The 19066-nt window shown below is 34.9% G+C and overlaps 1 protein-coding gene across 2 annotated transcripts; it reads right to left on the reverse strand.

Annotated features, from left to right (window-relative positions):
* Positions 1-3254: 3254 nt before the first annotated feature.
* On the reverse strand, positions 3255-17409 carry LOC123545675 (transmembrane protein 45A-like). 2 transcript variants are annotated; one of them, XM_045331990.2, is made up of 6 exons: positions 17306-17409; positions 15862-15970; positions 14152-14344; positions 13028-13099; positions 5207-5370; positions 3255-4439 (listed from the first exon to the last, which is right to left on the reverse strand). In XM_045331990.2, exons 1-6 carry the CDS (start codon positions 17396-17398, stop codon positions 4219-4221), a joined length of 852 nt encoding a protein of 283 aa, XP_045187925.2. In that variant the 5' UTR covers positions 17399-17409; the 3' UTR covers positions 3255-4218. The 2 variants fall into 2 exon arrangements, with proteins under 2 accessions (XP_045187925.2, XP_045187926.2); XM_045331991.2 differs by lacking the exon at positions 15862-15970 and having other exon boundaries at positions 17368-17407.
* Between the last annotated feature and the right edge of the window lie 1657 nt (positions 17410-19066).

The following is a 19066-nucleotide window of genomic DNA, read 5'->3' on the forward strand; positions in this document are numbered from 1 at the left end:
CATAACGGTAAAGGAGAGGTGTCCCCGACGAAAACCTGATGAAGGTATTCTCTGGTAACTTTGAAAGGACTATAGGCCACTGGCACCAGACCAGAAAGAAAATGCCTCTGTACACGTTATACCATATCCCTTGGTATACTATAAGAACCTTGGTCATGAACGGGAAAGTGCACTTACCCATTTCAGAATAGTTTTATAATCTAGACCGGAATTTCACCAGGGAAGTAAAGTAGTTAAACCAAGTTTTTTTCTGCAATGTTTTATATAAACTATGCGTTGTTTCTCTAAGATAAGAAATATTGAAGAAACGTGACCGGTATACAATGGAAGATAAATTACCATTTGCCCAATATCCATAGTACACATTTACCGAACTGTGCGTTTTAGGTTGAAATGGGTTAGTATACTTTTCCGTTCATGACCATGGTTCTTATAGTATACCTAGGTGTAGGGTATAACATGTACAGTGGCATTTTCTGTCTGGTCTGGTCTGGTCAACAGTTATCAACAAAAACAAAATCTTTAGAACATTTGACTGACCAACAAGACGGCACTGTCCTGCATTTTCTACAGAAAAAAAGGGAGATGAGATTTGTTTGCGTAAACCATTCATATCTTGTACAATGGAAACCTAGTCAAGCGATATGTAGACAAAAGACCTTACGTAACAGTATACCGAGACAATAAATTGATTTTGAAATAACAACACTAAGTTAGAGAACGTGAAGACGTTTAATTTAAGAATGCTGTTGTGAGAGCTGAACAGTCTATAAAAAGTTCTTTTGAAGCAAAAGGACAGACTCGGTTTGACTTTTCATGAGACGCAATGAAATGTGCAATAAATGATGCCTGCTTAAAAAGGTACTAATTAATGTGGAATAAGGGATGAACAGTTTATATACCTCAGATTGTATCATACATAATTGAGCCGTGTCATGAGAAAACCAACATAGTGTGTTTGCGACCAGCATGGATCCAGATCAGCCTGCGCATCCGCGCAGTCTGGTCAGGATCCATGCTGTCGCTAACGGTTTCTTTTATTGCAATAGGCTTTTAAAGCGATCAGCATGGATCCTGACCAGGCTGGTCTGGATCCATGCTGGTCGCAAAGCCACTATGTTGGTTTTCTCATGGCGCGGCTCATATTATATTTCCTGAGTTTACTTACCTGACTTACGTATGCAAGGTTAGGATAATCCACGATATTTCTATAAACTGTCAAACTCCATTTTTGTTTTACTTTTTATGGTTGTTTGTGTTGCAACTAACAAAACAAAACAAAAAAATCAAATTCTTTATTGGTTCATTTGTAACACATTTTTTATTGTTGCAAGATTCCATTCGATAAAAATGTCCCTTTCTGATTCATTTTTTATAGTTGTATAAATGTTTTAAGTATATTCTTGATCTAGTTCGTGATAAACTATCCCAATTTTCATTTTAGGTGAACTATGATGCTAAGTGAAATTTTATCGGTAAAATCTTCAAAGGTTTGTATCAGTTATATTTAGAAATACATTTTAGAATGTTAATTTAGATTTCTAAACAGATAAAACAAAACTGATTATACAGAATATGACTACAAAAAGATAAACTAACATCATATCAACTATTAATCTTAAAACATGGTTGGCCCCTAACTGTTTCAAGGCGGTGCCCCTATTTTCAACTTTTTCTGTCCGTCTCGTACCTTGTGTTGTGTAGGCTGTCTTGTTTGTTGTTTGCGTTTCTTTCCGCTTTACCCTCACTACTCCCTTTTTACCCCCATCGCCCAATCCCATCCCTTTCCCTTGCATTTACGCTATTTTGCATTTGCTTTCTCTCTCCTTTTACCATGGGTAAGTTATCGTGCTCACCATAATGTTGTCCGCCGGCCGTCCTTAGGCGGTGCCCTACTGTTGTTTTTTCCTGCTTATGTGTTTGTATATATATATATCTATGCGTGTTTGTTTATCTGTCTAATGTTAGTTGTATGTGTGTATGCTTGTCTTTTGTACGTGCGTGTCTGCAACTTTGTAGGAAGACTACGTTTAAGGAACGTGGCTTTCCCTGTTTAATCTTCATCCTTGCTCCACCCACCCCCTGCCCCAACATCCGACCCTTTTATCTACCCCTTACCACCCAACCCCCATTTTCTGTATTTTGCATATATCTATACTGGACTTGTTGTTGGATTTTCGAAGCAACCCGTCTACAATATTTTTCCGTTACAGCTTCTACTTTACGATGCATGGCTCTATGGCTATGTTTTTGGGTGCCCAGTGCTTCTGGGAAATCTACCCTTACCTTTTTATCTTTTTTATCTATAAATATTCAGTATGTATTATACAAGTGATATATAAATATAAAAATGAGATAATTGAATTGTATCTCGTAAGTGGACATAACTACAATCCGGATACATTCAACACTGCTCAAAACTGTTAACGCAACACAGAGCTATCTCCTTAACGACATGACTATCTCTTTCACGACAGAGCTATCTCTCAAATAAAAATTGAATAATTTTACTGTCGAACCATTTTTGGTACATATTTTATTTCCAAATGCATTGTATATTTTACAGCTATCTCACGCCTACTCGGTTTGCTTCTTAATATTAGTTAAAATGTAAATATTTGACAATGAAAGCGCTTTCATGACGAAATGGCCAAATTTGCTGCTAAATCAGCTTGTCGGTAAACATCAACACGACCACAAATTAAGAATAAATTAGCAAACTTAAAATTCTTTGTAAAGTTAAATCATATCTACATCGCCTACCATTCCCCGATTTTTGATATTCGATACACTGCTTGTAAAAATGCAAAAAATATGATGACACTCACCTTTGTTGATGTTCTTTTATCACTACCTCGGAAGTTGCCACACACAGAGCAGTTTACCGTATACCTCTTAAAGAGGTAGCTCTGTAGTTTACCAGGCGTGTTAGTATTAACATGTTTAACGTTTTGCCGGATATATTTCTTTGGCATTCCTCACCATGAACCCATTAGGCGGGAGATACCAATTCATCGAATTTGCTTGTTACATTAGTTATTACACTTATGATAATATACCAGGCTCTGCAGGTGTAATACCCTCAGTATTCCTTTTATCGAAAGTTCTTCTTTCTTTATCCTTATAACATCGTGAACGACAAACTTTTATTACATAAGTTATTACACTTGTAATAAAATACAAGGCTCTGCAGATGTAATACTCTACGTATTCTTTCTTTCTTTCTTTCTTAATCTGATATAGGCAAACACAATTTAACCAACGTATTCTATACTTATAATAGTGTCTACGTCAATCTGTTATTTCACTAGTGTAAAAGAAATAATATTCCATGACTTTATTCACATCCATGACTTCAAACATATGACAAAATTAAATACGTACTAAGTAGATCTATATAAACAGTTACAGATATGCTATATTTAATGTTCCCTTGATTGGAATTTAAGGTCAACATTCTTATGGACATCATTAAAAACATTCATACATTTTCGTTAAATGCAACATCTAACTTTACTGATTTTTTTTACAGATGTTTCCATTTTTATTATGTTATATCGAAATAGTCAGCGCGCCCTTGTTAATACAACACACTGAATCATTTTTACAAATGGAATAAGTCGTACTACAAGCTTCTTCGACTGTCCTTCAACTAATGTTGTTAAAATATGTGGTGCAACCATTTTGCATGTTTAATTATGTCTACAGTTATATAAAATAAAATATGGTTAAATTAAACTTCTACAGGAAACGCTTGGAACATTGGGCCGGTGGCTGGGAAAAGGAGTCCCTTAATGACAAATAAGCAAAATCTAAACACTCTAAATTGTAACTTTTGCAAACTGAGATTGAATATGCCTTTCAAATTTCAATAACATCTTATTAGTTAATGACTTACTTATGGAAACATATAGTAATTATTGAATAATGGCTTTTCTCATGACAAGAAGTTAAATGCACCACTTCCATGTGAAATTAAGGTTTGATAACAACAGTTATACAATTCAGCAAATGCCAATCAAGTATCTGTTTGTTTTCTAACAATACAGTTGCAATTATCATCACAAATTTTTACTTGGAGCGAAAATATGCGTAGTTGTTAGGATTGGTACTACAAACGTTTTACAGAGAAATGTGTTAGAAGAAATGAACTTGGTTCTAATGCCGATCGATTAGTGCTATTCACACCCTCATTTCAACCACATCGCTGAATTTAATTCAACATTCATCCTTCTCTAAGTTTTCCAGTGGTACATATCTGTATATTAACGTTTCTCTGTTCTTGGAACAAACTCTCGCATATTTCATGTACAGCACCATCAAGGTGTATGAAATAATCATGAACGCTATATTAGCAACAAGCATAAATCCAACTGCAGCTTCCATGAAACGCACATTGGATATTTCATTCTGGTCCCACGCTGGATTTCTTCGATGGCCTTTAATACAGCAACAGGACAAATGTAGGCAATTCATTTAAGCATAACTTTAAAACATGGTAACTCATATTTAGTCGACGACCGGCTTAAAACAGTATTTAATTTCTCGGATTTTGTTACAACAGGCTTTAAATTATCCAACACTACTTATTATGTTACTAAAGCGTAATACCTGACTTCTGTTAAAAATCATTGAAATTGCGTAAGACATTAATATGCTTTTATAATTACAATTAAATTACGAAACATATATAGATACAAATGAATCAGGATTTTTAAAGGGACTGGACTCCAGGTTTTTACTAAAAATGATCTTTCTTTAAAATCTTGTCAAAATATTAAGATAAGTTTTTTATTTCTATTTTCAAAATGCGAAATAAAGAGGAGTATGTCCAAATCGGGAATCAGACTCGGGCCTCCTTAGGAATAAAACTTGCCTATCTTCTTGAACGAAACATCACGGAGAAACGCGTACTTCGCCACCATTAGATATAAAGATTTATAATAAGGCAGTTCACCTCCTGTAACCCCGTTACAAACCCATTTAAGTTTTAAATGGAAAGATCAGTTAAAACGACTTATTCTCATGTGTTGCCATAAGATACAGTCTGTCATTTATTAAGTTTCGAAGCATTCTTAAGAAATATAGCAATAATGTTCTATTGTCTAAAAATTAAATTTGTTGTTGGAGTGTGATCTGGAGGTCAGTGCCTTTAAAATTTACAACTTGTGTACTCATAAATAGCTCTTTCAGCTAATTAACCTACCTGGAAATGGTGTAGGTAGAAACAACACAAAGGATGTAATAATAATCCATTCTCCTGCACATAAAACACAATAACATCGCACTATCTGTGGTATTATACTGTTCCTGAATCCAAATTCAAACATAATTGATATGCCAGTTATTAAAAGGAGTGGAACCAGCAATCTGGAAAAAACCCCAAATATTACTTAGTTCATAACATCATTAAGAAGATTGTCGCAATACATTAAACGTTATTCTATTTCAAGCCTTATTATAGGTACGAAGATTCATAATATACCTACTGACTAATGACCGTGTTTGTTCCGTATGGGCGGCAGGGTATATTGGAAATTGCATAATTAGCGTGTTTACTTCTACTCTCATGCGAAGTGTTCCCTTTTTGATTAGGTTCAATGGCTTCATTACACAGAAACAAGCTTATCAAGAGCCAGTACAAAGTAAATATTATGTTTTATAAATAAACAAGAAATATCTTTAAAAACGTTAGTCGGCGATTTGTAGTAAGACAAGAAGTATATGACGTGTTCATACCGTTTGTGTTAATCTATCGTCTATCTAACATTTTAAATGACTCTCTTTTAATTTCTCACAAAGGTGTTGTAGGTGTGCAATTTTGTTTCGTTTATTTTACGACGAATAATTACAGCAGTGGTCTGGAAGGCACTTCTCTACCTAGAAGACTTTAATCGATCGGCTAATTACATCCTTATTCATGTGATACGCAGACCGTATTCAGCTCTCGCCGTAAATTGTTATATGTTAGTATTTGAACAGATTTATAATTAATTTATTACACTTACTTATCTTTTTTTTTTTAGAAATATCAATATTCTTGCTAAATATACAGAGCGAAACGTAGCTTTAAAACTGTAAATGTTGTCATTAAGGATAAACGCTTTGTCTGACATTTCACTCTCTTCCAATCAGACAGGGTGTTGCATAAATCAGTTATCTATAATGCGTTATCAAGTAGTCTGATTTGCAAACTTGAGTCAAGTGGCATAGGTCGGTCCAGGTCACGAATTCGTTTTTAGTAAGGCATTCGCCGGATGTCATTGTTGGGTCTGTATACTATCCGTTTTGGCTACATAATCCCTTGGTGCATTTTATCTTGCTTGGTCCTGATCAGCACGGATTAATGCTCTACCTATCATCACTTTGTTTGCCATTTTGAAATGGAGGCTGCATTCAGTTTTATATGTATTCATTTAGTTATTGTTATCTTGTTTTATACTTTAAATTTATTTACATGCTGTTTTATCTTGAGAACACTTGATACATTTTTGAAAACACCTTTACTTCAGATAGTACGAAAATACATCTAGGCTTATACGTAGTAGAGGAAACGATAGGGATCGTATTTCGATTTAGTTTTATCATCATCATCATCCGAGTAATTTGCGTAAATGAAGTGTTAAGTTATGAATATAACACAAAGGAAATATGAGTATAAGATTACTCTTACCTATATACTAATTTAGAATACGGTCCAATTGAATTTCCGTTATGAAAACGACACGCAGGCGAAATATGAAACTCTGTCATTCCCTTCAGTATATTTTATGCTAGATGTATATACATGTATCTAATGACTGTATACATTGTCATCAAATGAAATATCAAGGGAAAGGATTACAAGGAATTCATGTTAACGTGTGTGTTCGTGTGTATGTGTGTGCGTGCGTGCGTTTGTGTGCGCTTTCACTTCAGAATGCCAAACAAAGTGTTTACAGGCAAAATGCTTGAATTAGTAAACACGAGAAGCAAACAGAATAAAGTTAGGACTGATACTTGTATTGTTATCATTAAAGCCAAAACGAACCTTTAAGAAAACTAATTCACATTATGTGATATTTAAAGAATATAATTCATTCTGTGTTGCCTTCCAATGTTGTTGGTTATATCTAAGGGCCCTATTGCGACTTACAGATTTCATAAACTCATTTTTATCTAAAAGGTCATCTCTTGCATGATGTAACAACCATTATTACCTGAAAACAATTAGACAATTAGTAATAAATTCTACAAGAAGATCCTTTAGAGGCATATATCGTGACGAAGTAAAATAATAGGAGACTCAGTTTGCTGACTAAACATGGATAATTATCAATATCTCTCTCTCAAACACACACCACGCAGGGACGTGACATGATGATCTGCAATTTGTTCACATTTATGAAAGGTTTTAATATTCATCACCGTCCATGTTCTAAGACAGTAACAGGCATATTGGTATGACTATAATTTCATATATGATTTTGTCAATGCATTAACTAGCTACATGTATCCAATGACCTATTTGTGCACGCACATTTTATAACCATAAGGTACTAGTAAATGCTTAATGACACTGACTGATTGAGCTAACACGACAGCATGGATCATTGCTTGTCTGAATAAAAAGAATTCCTTGACTGTAGATTGTCAGTGTGTAGCAATATCTATCAACCTAAACTAAAACAATTGCCGAAGCATGATTAAAAAACTGCCATGACCCCGATGACCTTACAATACTTAACTTCGAGCGATCATGTCCCGATACCCCTATAATAATAAAGATTTTGAGGGAACATGTACCAGATGCCGACTTCAAGGTTTTATGCGCTCGGTACCCCAACAATGTTACATATTTCAAGGGATTGTTTTCCCGATGCTCCTAATAGACATTTACGGATTAAGTCTACGTGGACTGTGGACACCTAAGGCGATAGATTTTTCAAGGGGACCGTCTCAACATAGTTAAATTATATTATGCGCGATATGAAAAAGAGTTTATAACGGCAATAGGGTTTGAGTTATTATATCATCACTATGCGGTAGGTGATATAAATTTGGATGTGCCTGTTTTTAGCTCGACTTTTCGAAGAAAAAGTAGAGCTATTGCACTCGCTCCGGCGTCGGCGTCGGCGTCTCCGTTGGGTTAAAATTTTTGATAAAGTCAAATATCTCTGTTACTGTCAAAGCTATGAATTTGAAACTTAAAATACTTATCTACTATCAAAGTCTTCACAAGGAAGAACAATCCTCATAACTCTGATTGAATTTTTACAGAATTATGCCCTTTTTTAATTTAGCATTTTTGGTTATAGTTTTTGATAAAGTCAAATATCTCTGTTACTATCAAAGCTATAGACTTGAAACTTATAATAGTTATTTACTATCGAAGTCTACACCAGGAGAAATAATCCCCATAACTCTGACTGAATTTTGATAGAATTATGCCCCTTTTAACTTAGTATTTTTGGTTAAAGTTTGTGATAAAGTCAAATATCTCTGTTACTATCAAAGCTATTGACTTGAAACTTAAAATAGTTATTTACTATCGAAGTCTACACAAGGAAAATCAATCCCCATAACTCTGGTTTGAATTTTTACAGAATTATGCCCCTTTTTAATTAAGAATTTTCTGTTAATTTTTTTGATCAAGTCAAATATCTTTGTTACTATCAAAGCTATTGACTTGAATCTTAAAATACTAATTTACTATTTAAGTCTACACTCGTAGAAACAATCCCCATAACTCTAATTTGAATTTTGTTAGAAGTATGTCCCTTTTTAACTTAAAATTTTTGGTTAAAGTTTTTGATAAAGTGAAATATCTCTGTTACAATCGAAGCTATTGACTTGAAACTTAAAATAGTTATTTACCATCAAAGGCTTCACCAGGAGAAACTATCTGCATAATTTTGATTGAATTTTGATAGAATTATGCCCCTTTTTAACTTAGAATGTTTGGTTAAAGTTTTTGATAAAGTCAAATATCTCTGTTACTGTCAAAGCTATTGACTTGAAACTTAAAATAGTTATTTACTATCGAAATCTACACCAAGAAAAGCAATCCCCATAACTCTGTTTGGATTTTGACAGAATTATGCCCTTTTTTAACTTAGATTATTTTGTTAAAATTTTTGATAATTTCAGATATCTCTGTTACTATTAAAGCTTTTGACTTGAAACTTAAAATAATTATTTACTATCGAAGTCTACACAAGGAAAATCAATCCCCATAACTCTGATTTGACAAGAAATTATAACTCTATGTGGTCACACCTTTGAATTACCTCCCTTTTGACACTTCTTGACCGGATGATAAACCAAATAAGTATTGAAGATACCAAGTCGTAACTTTATACAATGTTAGACCTCATTGAAAGGAAGTGCAGTGACAAGGAACCATAACTGTAGTTGGTCCCATTTTTAATAATCTCCATTTTTAAACCTTCTTTGGGGCATAACTCGAATACTATGCAAGATAGATTTCATACTTAACAAACTTATAGAAGTCAGTGAGAAGGAGTGTAGGGACAAGGAACCGTAATCTAGGTCGTCCCATTTTTTAATTATCTACCTTTTTTGAAAACTTTATACTTACTCTAGATGCCACATTTTCTTTATGAAATTCAGTCCAAAGACAGAACATTTCTCTTTTTAAATGTATACAAAATTAAAATACAGTTATCTGGGATATAAAAGTCAGTCGATTCGTCATATCATAGAAAGGCCCTTTCAACAGTCTGAAGGCCTAGTTTCTACTTAAAAACTGTTCAGAAAGATTGTCTTTTTATATAGTCTAGTTCAACTTAAATTTGGTTATCTGATGTCAATAACTATACTACTATGTTAAATCATAGAAAAAAACTTCTGAGCATTATAGAGGCAATAGATTTTATCGCAATATGATTTTGCTCAGTTTAAGCTCTATATGGAGGCACTCACGACAACGACTTTCAAGAACCGTACATGTCTGTGCATCCCTTGTGTGTAGAAGAAAACATATCGGATTGATTGTATAAACTGAAAACTGTCAACAAGAAATGAATTTCATTTCATTCATGTTTATGCCATAATACAGTATAAATGGGAAGATTTTTTTTATTTTGATTATTTTCCTATCTTCCGTTCATTTATCTAGTAAAAAGCTGTCCATCTCTTCGTCCATCCACTACTGACAAATTAAAACAATAAAGTTATACGAATACAAAGTCTTTAACGCGGCTAATACAGAAATAACAAGTGCTCCGCCAAGCGGGGCAATATACGCCCGAAGGATTATATCAGGGGATGGGAGCAAAATTTAAAGAACTTTACTGGTGAAGCCCAAACGAAAAGGACAACAAAGGGAAGAAATTACCCGAAAAACTCTAAGTCCACTAAAATCATTACCAAGTACAGATAAGTCAAAATACACCTTAACGTTGCAGGTACCATCCATGTTGTACCACAGAAAAGTGGTATCGGTTTTTTCCCTACGGCCAGTAATAAAAATGTTACAAAATAACCTATTTATAGTAACATAAAAGGGAAGTAATTCAATAAAAAAATATTGTAAGTGAACAAAAAATGGATATGCCAAATAAACCCAAAAACCAAGCAATGCAAAGCAACATAAACACAAAACAAAGTCATGTGACCTTTGACCCCTAAGTGTGACCTTGACCTTGAAGCGAGCCATGCGCTCTGCACGTCGTCTCAATGTGGTGAACATTTGTGCCAAGTTTCTTTAAAATCCTTCAAGCAGTTCAACAGTTACACATCGCACTCGAAACAAAGTTATATGACCTTTGACCCCTTAGTGTGACATTGATCTTGTATCTAGCCATCCAAAACATGCGCTCTGCACGTCGACTCGATGTGGTGGACATTTTTGCAATGTTTCTTTAAAATCCCTCATACAGATCAAGAGTTACAGAGCGGACACGAAACAAAGTCATATGACCTTGACCCCTAAGTGTGACCTTGACCTTAAAGCAAGTCACCTGATACAGGCGCTCTGCACGTCCTCTTGATGTGGATAACATTTGTTTCAAGTTTGTTTAAAATCCTTCAAGGAGCGGAGTCGACACGAAATTGTTAACGAACAGACGGACAGACAGACGGACAGACACACAAACAGACTGACAGACAGACAGCCAGATGAACACCTGTGGTATCCCAAAATACGTCCCTTTGGGCGTATAATAACAACAAAGGAATGGAGACGCAAGATATTAAGTTTTCTACAATGTTTTACCTGCTGACCTACATTTTGATCCCGACTGACCCAGTTTAGATTGTTTCATGTTGGACGACGACGACGACGATGGAATACGGATACATTGCGATCAGACTAGCTCATCTTTTCAACTTTGTCGCAGATGCGCAACTTATAATATTGAAGAACATTTCAGGAAAGTGTTATGACGCTAGATCAAATACTTTTTGCGATATGTATAACAAAACATTTCTCTGGCGAACAGACGGACGGACAGACATATCCAAATATTATCCTGTGCAGTGACATATTAAGCCAGACCTTACCATCATTATAGGAATGTTTTCCTACCAAACATAAATTAAAATTATCATGTTGAGACGGTCCCCTTGAAAAATCGATCGTCTTAGGTGTTCACAGTCCACGTAGACTTAATTCGTAAATGTCTAATGATTTCTGGATTTTGAAGGATCATGTCGCTGATGTTCCTCCAATATTCTAGCTTTGAGGGATCATGTCCCTACAATATTCTGGATTTTGAGGTGCAGTTCCCCAACATTTTATTTGGGGACTCAGAGATGCTCGAAAAGCACATTGGCCTTCCTGAGTTCATGTCACTAATCCCCCCTACATTATTCTCATGTCCCTTCCAGGGATTATATTTCTGATGCCAATATTTTGGACTTTGTGGGGTCCTGTTCCGAAAGACCCTACATTATTTTGGAAATCGACGGTTGATGCTACCAATGTCATATAATATTTTTAAATGTGAGGGTGATATTCCGGAAACCTATACAATATTTTGGACTACAAGGGATCATGAACCCGTCACCCAGGATACCTTAATTTCGAGGAATCATATCCCCGATGCTCCTACAGTATTTTGGAATTCGGGGAAATTAACCACTTACTATCCTGGACTTCGAGGTATCGTGCCTTGCAAAACGTTAGGCTTGATGTACCATATCACCTATGCCCTTCAAATGATCTTGACTTAATGCCTCTCATGGTCAAACAATATTATGGACTTCGGGGGATCGTGTCCTCGATGCCTCTATAATTCTCTGAACTTCGAGGGTCGATATCCCCGAAGCCCCTATGGTATTCTGGGATCGTATGTTTGGTGCACCTAAATGTTCTGTACTTCAAGGAACAATGTCCCAATGACCCAACAATATTCTGGACTTCGCAGACTATGTCTGCTATGTCCAAGATGCCCCAAATATATTCTGGACTTCGAGGGGTCATGTCCCCAATACCCCTACAATATTCTAGACATTAAGAAACCAGACTCTTGCAAGAATTCGTACTTTGAGATAGCATACCCAGCTATAATATGCCCCTAAAATATTCTGACCTTCAGAGGACCATGCACCAATGCCCTAAAATATTCTGGACTTCTTGTGACTATGTTCTTTATGTCCCGATGCTTCTACAATATTCTGGACTTCGAGAGCTCATGTGTTTAGTGCATTTACAGTATTCTAGACATTGAAGGACCATGCTCCAATGCCCAACAATCTTCTGGACTTCAAGGGACCACGCCCCGACGCCTCTTCAATATTTTAGATTTCATGTGAACATGTACCTGATAACCTTAAAATCTGGGCTTCGAGATCTGGCCAGATTCACTCTCACCATATCTTCATGTCCACAATGCCTCTATAATAATCAGACTTTGATAGACTGTGTTTTTGGTGTCCCAAAAACATTCTGGTCTAACGTCTAGGGACAATATCCTCGTTGTGTCTACACTACACTAGACTTCGAGGGATAATGTCTCCGATGCCCATACAATAGTCTGTACCATGAGGGACCTTGCCCCAATGTTTGTACAATACAATTTACCTGTGCATGATGTTCTCTAGTGGTGGATTCCCCATGTCAGGCATACTGTGGAAATAAAATGCCACTCCATACCTTAAAATGAAAGTTGATGTATTTTTATTGATCGTTTGTGACAATGACAAGGAATTGATTGAATTCAATATCGGTATTATAAAATTATTTGTTAAGCACGCATCTGTATGAAATGCGATCTTGTGTTTACTCAGAATTAGGTGATGGTTGAGTAAATCCAAATGTTACAAAAGAAAACTTGTCTTGACTTAATAACATACTATATAAAAGATACAGATGTGGTTACTGGTTTATACGATTTGTATTCGTAAAGTTCCGTGATTTATACGATTTGTATTCGTATAGTTCCGTAATCCATCTGTTTAACTCAGAAATGAGGTCTTCACAAACTCAGATTTACATGATTTATTGTGAATAAAGCACAATACCAAAGGTGCATAAAATTGGAACTATATTTTATCCACGTCGGATTTGATGACAAATTCGTCCAGAAATTAATATAAAAGACCATGATCTACTTCCCCCTTTTACACATAATCTTCATAAAATCCAGGTATAATACAGCTATGCAACATGAAGCTTCAATTTACCCACATAATGTTGCTGAACAGTTCTTTTCTAAAGGTCACGAAACATATCAGGCTCGTTAAAAGTGTCTTTCGTGAATTGACCAAAATTATAAAAGAATTTTATACCGTAACGATTTCGTTTAATATTTGTTTTATAAGCAGACAGATAAATGACTGTTAGAAGCTTCCGGCAACCAAAAGGCAAACTGTTATGTCGCGATCATAAACTAACATGCTTGCAATGTTTTATTTTTTTCATAGTAATAAACTGAACAAGAGCTGATTTACAATAAACGTAATACACACAATTACCAGCACTTGCATCTCGTGCCAATATTTATAAACCGCGCTTTCCGTGTCATTCGGACGAATTCGATCGCATACATTTTATCTCTCCAAACCGTAATCAAAATTATTATAAAAAATAGCTACATAAAACACAGATATGTTGAAACATTTTTATTCTAAATATTATAAGGTGATCGACAGTATGGTTAACTAAGTTTAGCATATTGAACACAATAAACGAAATAATTATCGTACCATAAGAAAGCAATAGCACCAGTGACGTATTTCATTCCTTTTACAGCTGGAAATTTACTGTATTCCAGAAAATCTGACACACCGTGTAATATAAAAAGAGCAAAGATACTGATGTGGTGGAATTTACCAATATTCCGGAAGTTGCCATTTTTGTCCACAAAACTGTCGGTGCTTAGTACTTCAGCAAGCAGTCCTTTTAAATAAAAAAAGTTATGACATCTGTACAAACGTTGTAATTCACAAAATGTCTACTTATTTGAAGCAGTATATTAGTATAATTTTGACGAGCATTTGGTTTTTAAGTTGAAAAGCAACTAGTCTGAAGATGACATGACAGGAATATTTGTTGTTTGAATTTTATAAATTTAATCATATATATACACCAAATTATTTAAGAAAGTTTGAGCAAAATATCCTAATCTTATTTACAAAATGTAGTTACAGTCGACAACGTTTTTTTAAGTACATCGCTCTATTAGTAAGTCACTCAGACATAGTACTGATTGTAGTCAAATGAATTCGTCTCTAGGATAATACAAGCAAAATCCAACATGCAGTTTGTCTTAAAGGTATTTTTGTCTCCTTTAATTTGTCTCCTTTAATTCGAATACTCACATTAGTCATTTTACGTCGATTAATCAGCACTGAAATAATTTGATGGTAGATCGTCTCAACGTGATTAAAAGGAGGTTCTCTTTAAATTCTAGCACAGACTGTCCCTAAAAGGGGCCAGGTGAAACCATTTCAATACATTTGAGACGGGCCCATAAAAGAAGATGAGACACTAAGTTTGGTGATTAATCATGAAATGGTTCAAGAGAATATGCTGCTTAAAGTTTTCCTTTTTATTTTTTGCAGCATCGGAAACTATATAGGACTTAATGCCTCTAATTGAACACATTTGCTGGAGGATCTTTTAATAATGCCACAAACCAAGTCTGACGAAGAGCCATCAATTGGTTTACCATAAGAAATCGTTTTAATAACACTTCTATTTATAACTCTAGCGGACCATAAACGAGCTCCATTTGAAAGAAGTTAGAAGAGTCCATTACATTGATGCTACAAACCGAGATCGATGATGATCCATCAAGCGCTTCATGAAAAATTGTCTAGGGAGTTTCTATTTCTAGCTCAAATGACCCAGAAGAAACGGGCTGAGTGCACCGATTTAAATAAAGTTTGGAGAGGGCATGTCAAAGATTCTAGAGATACAGATCATGTGTGATGAAAAATCATCGAGCGGATCGTGAGAAGAAGTCGTTAACAGATTTTTCTATACTCAATTTTAGAGGCCCCTTAAAGAGGTCAAATACTCCAGTTCCTAAAATTTTGAGAGAGGATCTTACAATTATGCTACACACCAAGTTTGATGAAAATTCATCAAGTGGTTCATGAGAAGACGTCATTTATAAGAATTTCTATTCTTAGCTCTAGTGGCCCAAAAAATGAGGCAAGCATCCTCCTTTGAATAAATTTTGGAGAGGAACTTGAAATGGAATCAGTTCAAATTGGGAAAGGCTATTACAATGATCTTACAAAAAAAAAACTGAAGAAAATCCATCAAGCGGTTCAAGAGGAGAAGTCACTTAAAATGATTCCTATTTTTTAAGCTCACGCGACCCTTAAAATGTGCCGAGCGCCCCCACTTGTACAAAATGATGAAGGGGCCTTATAATGATTCAAACGAACACATTTGATGAATTTTACCTCCAATTGGAAAGACAATTTTTAGTATAATCTCTGCCGGAATATGCCTTCCTTTTAGCATGGAGTAATATGAACAATAGGACCTGTACGAGCGTTTCTCCTCTAAGGACTGGAAAGAACGAATTTATCTAAAGAAATATTTGTAGTGAAAAGAAATGAACCGATACACATAAAATGAAATGGTTTGTCTGGGGTCTGGGTTAGGGCCGGATTAACATGCAGTTGACAGGTACATGTATCAGGAATACTGTTACACAACGCTTGCTAATTTGATAGTAAAAAACAACAACAACAAAATGATGTTATATTGTCTCAACTTTTGCAAGAGTTCAACTCTCGTAAAAGGAACAAGAAAAGAGATATTTTGCTATATGGCAGTACCATATCATTTAAAGCCCTGCTCCGCGGCTATTGAAATTCTATTGTGTGTATGCAACAGATGACTACAATAGGTAACAGTTAGCGGCCACGTGCCACACTTAAGCATGCAAAACCACAGGTATTTTATATAGAATTTTATATGAAATATTCTCTATTTTGACAAGCGTCACTGTTTATAGTCAGGATTTTCATGCTTTTTAAGTGACAATTTAACGTTAAAAGGTAGGACTGCAGCAGGTCTTTAAACACATAATATAAATACATCGTCAACAGTTTAAACAGTTTACAAGAACCTGTTTGCATTTCATATATTAAGTATTACCAAAATTACAAAACCTACGATTTACCATACATTTTCCAAGGAATCAAGAGAGTAACTAATTTGCTTCTTTTATAATGTCATTCTACTTTTGTTTTGAGACATTCTATTTTTTCTTTTTCAGTTACAGATCCATTGTATTTACGTGACTTTGTTTTCACCGCTTCGTTTACACGAAACACGCCATAACATAACACGTATCGTTTATAATCGAAGCTAGGGATTTTCCCTACGTAGATTGTACTTTGAAATACTAAATTTTCAATATACTGTAAGGAGGATATATGTTTGGTTTTCGTGAATATGGAATATCTCTTGCAAGGTACACAAGACTTTCACTGTAGAGCCTCGCTACCGCCTAAACAATTACCTCCGAGGCACTGAAAAAATCTTATTACTAGTATTTCACAGAGAAGTTAGAAACTATATGTTGTCTTATTTTAAATTGAGAAATGTTACATATTTACGAAAAAAACAAACAAACAACAACATGCAAATGTATTTACTTTTAACTTATTCTAATTGATGGAAATAAACAACAACGATATCATTCACTGTGTAACGATATGGATTATATTTTATCGATAAAATACAGTATTTCAGCAGGCCTAAAAATATTGTATAAGTTTACCAGATTTGCATAAATACATTTTAATTTGTGAGAAGATTGTTCCTTCAACCTAAAACTGGAATTCTGCTTAAAGCTGTTATATTTTGTTCTAGACTGTCAATTTAGAAACTTACCTGGATATAATTTTTATACATTTTAAACATCCACCAAAGCGCAACCGCAAAGAAAACAATACCTTCATCTATATGCGCATAGAAATTCCCCATCTTTGCGTCACCACCTGAAATATAACAAAGTTTATTTTCTTTGCGAGATTAAAGGCGATTTCTGTTGTTTCCCACAAGATTAAAGGCGATTTCTATTTCTATAGTTCTCCTCCTTTGAAATGAAATCCTTTAATTGATTTCCCTGAAGTTTTGATTCGTTTGTAGACCTCAAGCAGCTATTAAATCAAAATAAATGGTTGCTGCAGAGTTTATTCTTAATTTATTGCATTGCCTTAAACTTGTCAAAGATTACAAAAATGCCAAATTATGAAAGTATGCCTTAAATATGATAAATATTCTAAACATACAGTATTTGAAATTTTCCCAAATTGATATTGTTTTGTGATTTAAAACGGGATTAAATTTACTTCACCCTACCATTATCCTAAAAAATACCCATTGTTGTATGTAACTTTTTGTTCTAAACAAATGTTTTATTCTTTTCAAAAATACACGCAGCTGTCTTTTGACATATATAAAATACTGACAACTTATCAATATTAGTTTTTAATGAAATTTTGCCTAAATTTGCCCCTAACCATGTAACAGTAGAATCAGCCTTTTTTTTATCAGTCTTCAAAACTGTATAAAAACTACCTTTTACACTAACTCGGAGTGCCTCGTGATTAAATCCAATTAGCGGAATACACACCTGTATTGATTTCTTTTGTTACTGAGACACTGGGCGGAATTCTTTCCTTTGACTCCAAGACAAATAAATTATAACCTAAAAAGATTTTGTTGGATCTTTGGGTAACTTCGTGGACACATCTGGCAATACTCGGAGAATTTCTTTACTTATTTTGTTGGGTTTAACGTCCCAACTACACATTATTTTTTAGGTCATATGGCGACTTTCCAGCTTTGATGGTGGAGGAAGACCAAAGGTGCCCCTACGTGCATTATTTCATCACGAGCGGGTACCTGGGTAGAACCACCGACCTTCCGTAGGCTAGCCGTATGGCTCCCTCACACATGAAGAATTCAACGCCCCGAGTGAGGTTTGAACCCACATCGATGCGGGGCAAGTGATTCGAAGTCAGCGACCTCAATCACTCGGCCACGAAGTCCCAGGATAATTATAACTTACGTAGTAGTACATGTCGATATGAGGGAATACGGGCCGCCGTGAGAAACATATAAAGAAATACAGAGACCTATACCACATTGTAGACTGAAGTGAGTTATCATAATTTCCCATGTAATCTCTTTTCGGATACGCGACTGGAAAAAGTTATGACGTCAAAATATGGTGACTAAAGAGAAAAAAAGACAGGCAGAAAGTGTATGACTGCTGAGTAATCACAGGTGAGAACGTCTTTGAAAACTACGTCATTATTTAAAAAAATGATGTTTGGTGAAGGTAATGTTTAGTCTTGCAGATAAAACACTAAAAAAGGATGGAATTTATTATGCTTAAAATGAAAAGATATTCCATAAATATCAGAAAATGACGAAAATGACTAAATGACGATATTAGATGAGTAAATTCCTGTTTAATGGCGAAACACTGTTGTAAGAACGTAAAATCAATAAAAAAAAATCTGTTACATGGTGCCATCTGAAGAATGCTGTTTCTAATGCATAAATAGCTTGAAAACGTTCACTGTTTTATAGTGTAGATTCTCCTAATAGAATTGATAAATCCAATTAATACATACTTCCCCG

The sequence above is a fragment of the Mercenaria mercenaria genome, chromosome 1 (assembly GCF_021730395.1).
Source record: "Mercenaria mercenaria strain notata chromosome 1, MADL_Memer_1, whole genome shotgun sequence".
NCBI classification, from domain to species: Eukaryota; Metazoa; Mollusca; class Bivalvia; order Venerida; family Veneridae; genus Mercenaria; species Mercenaria mercenaria.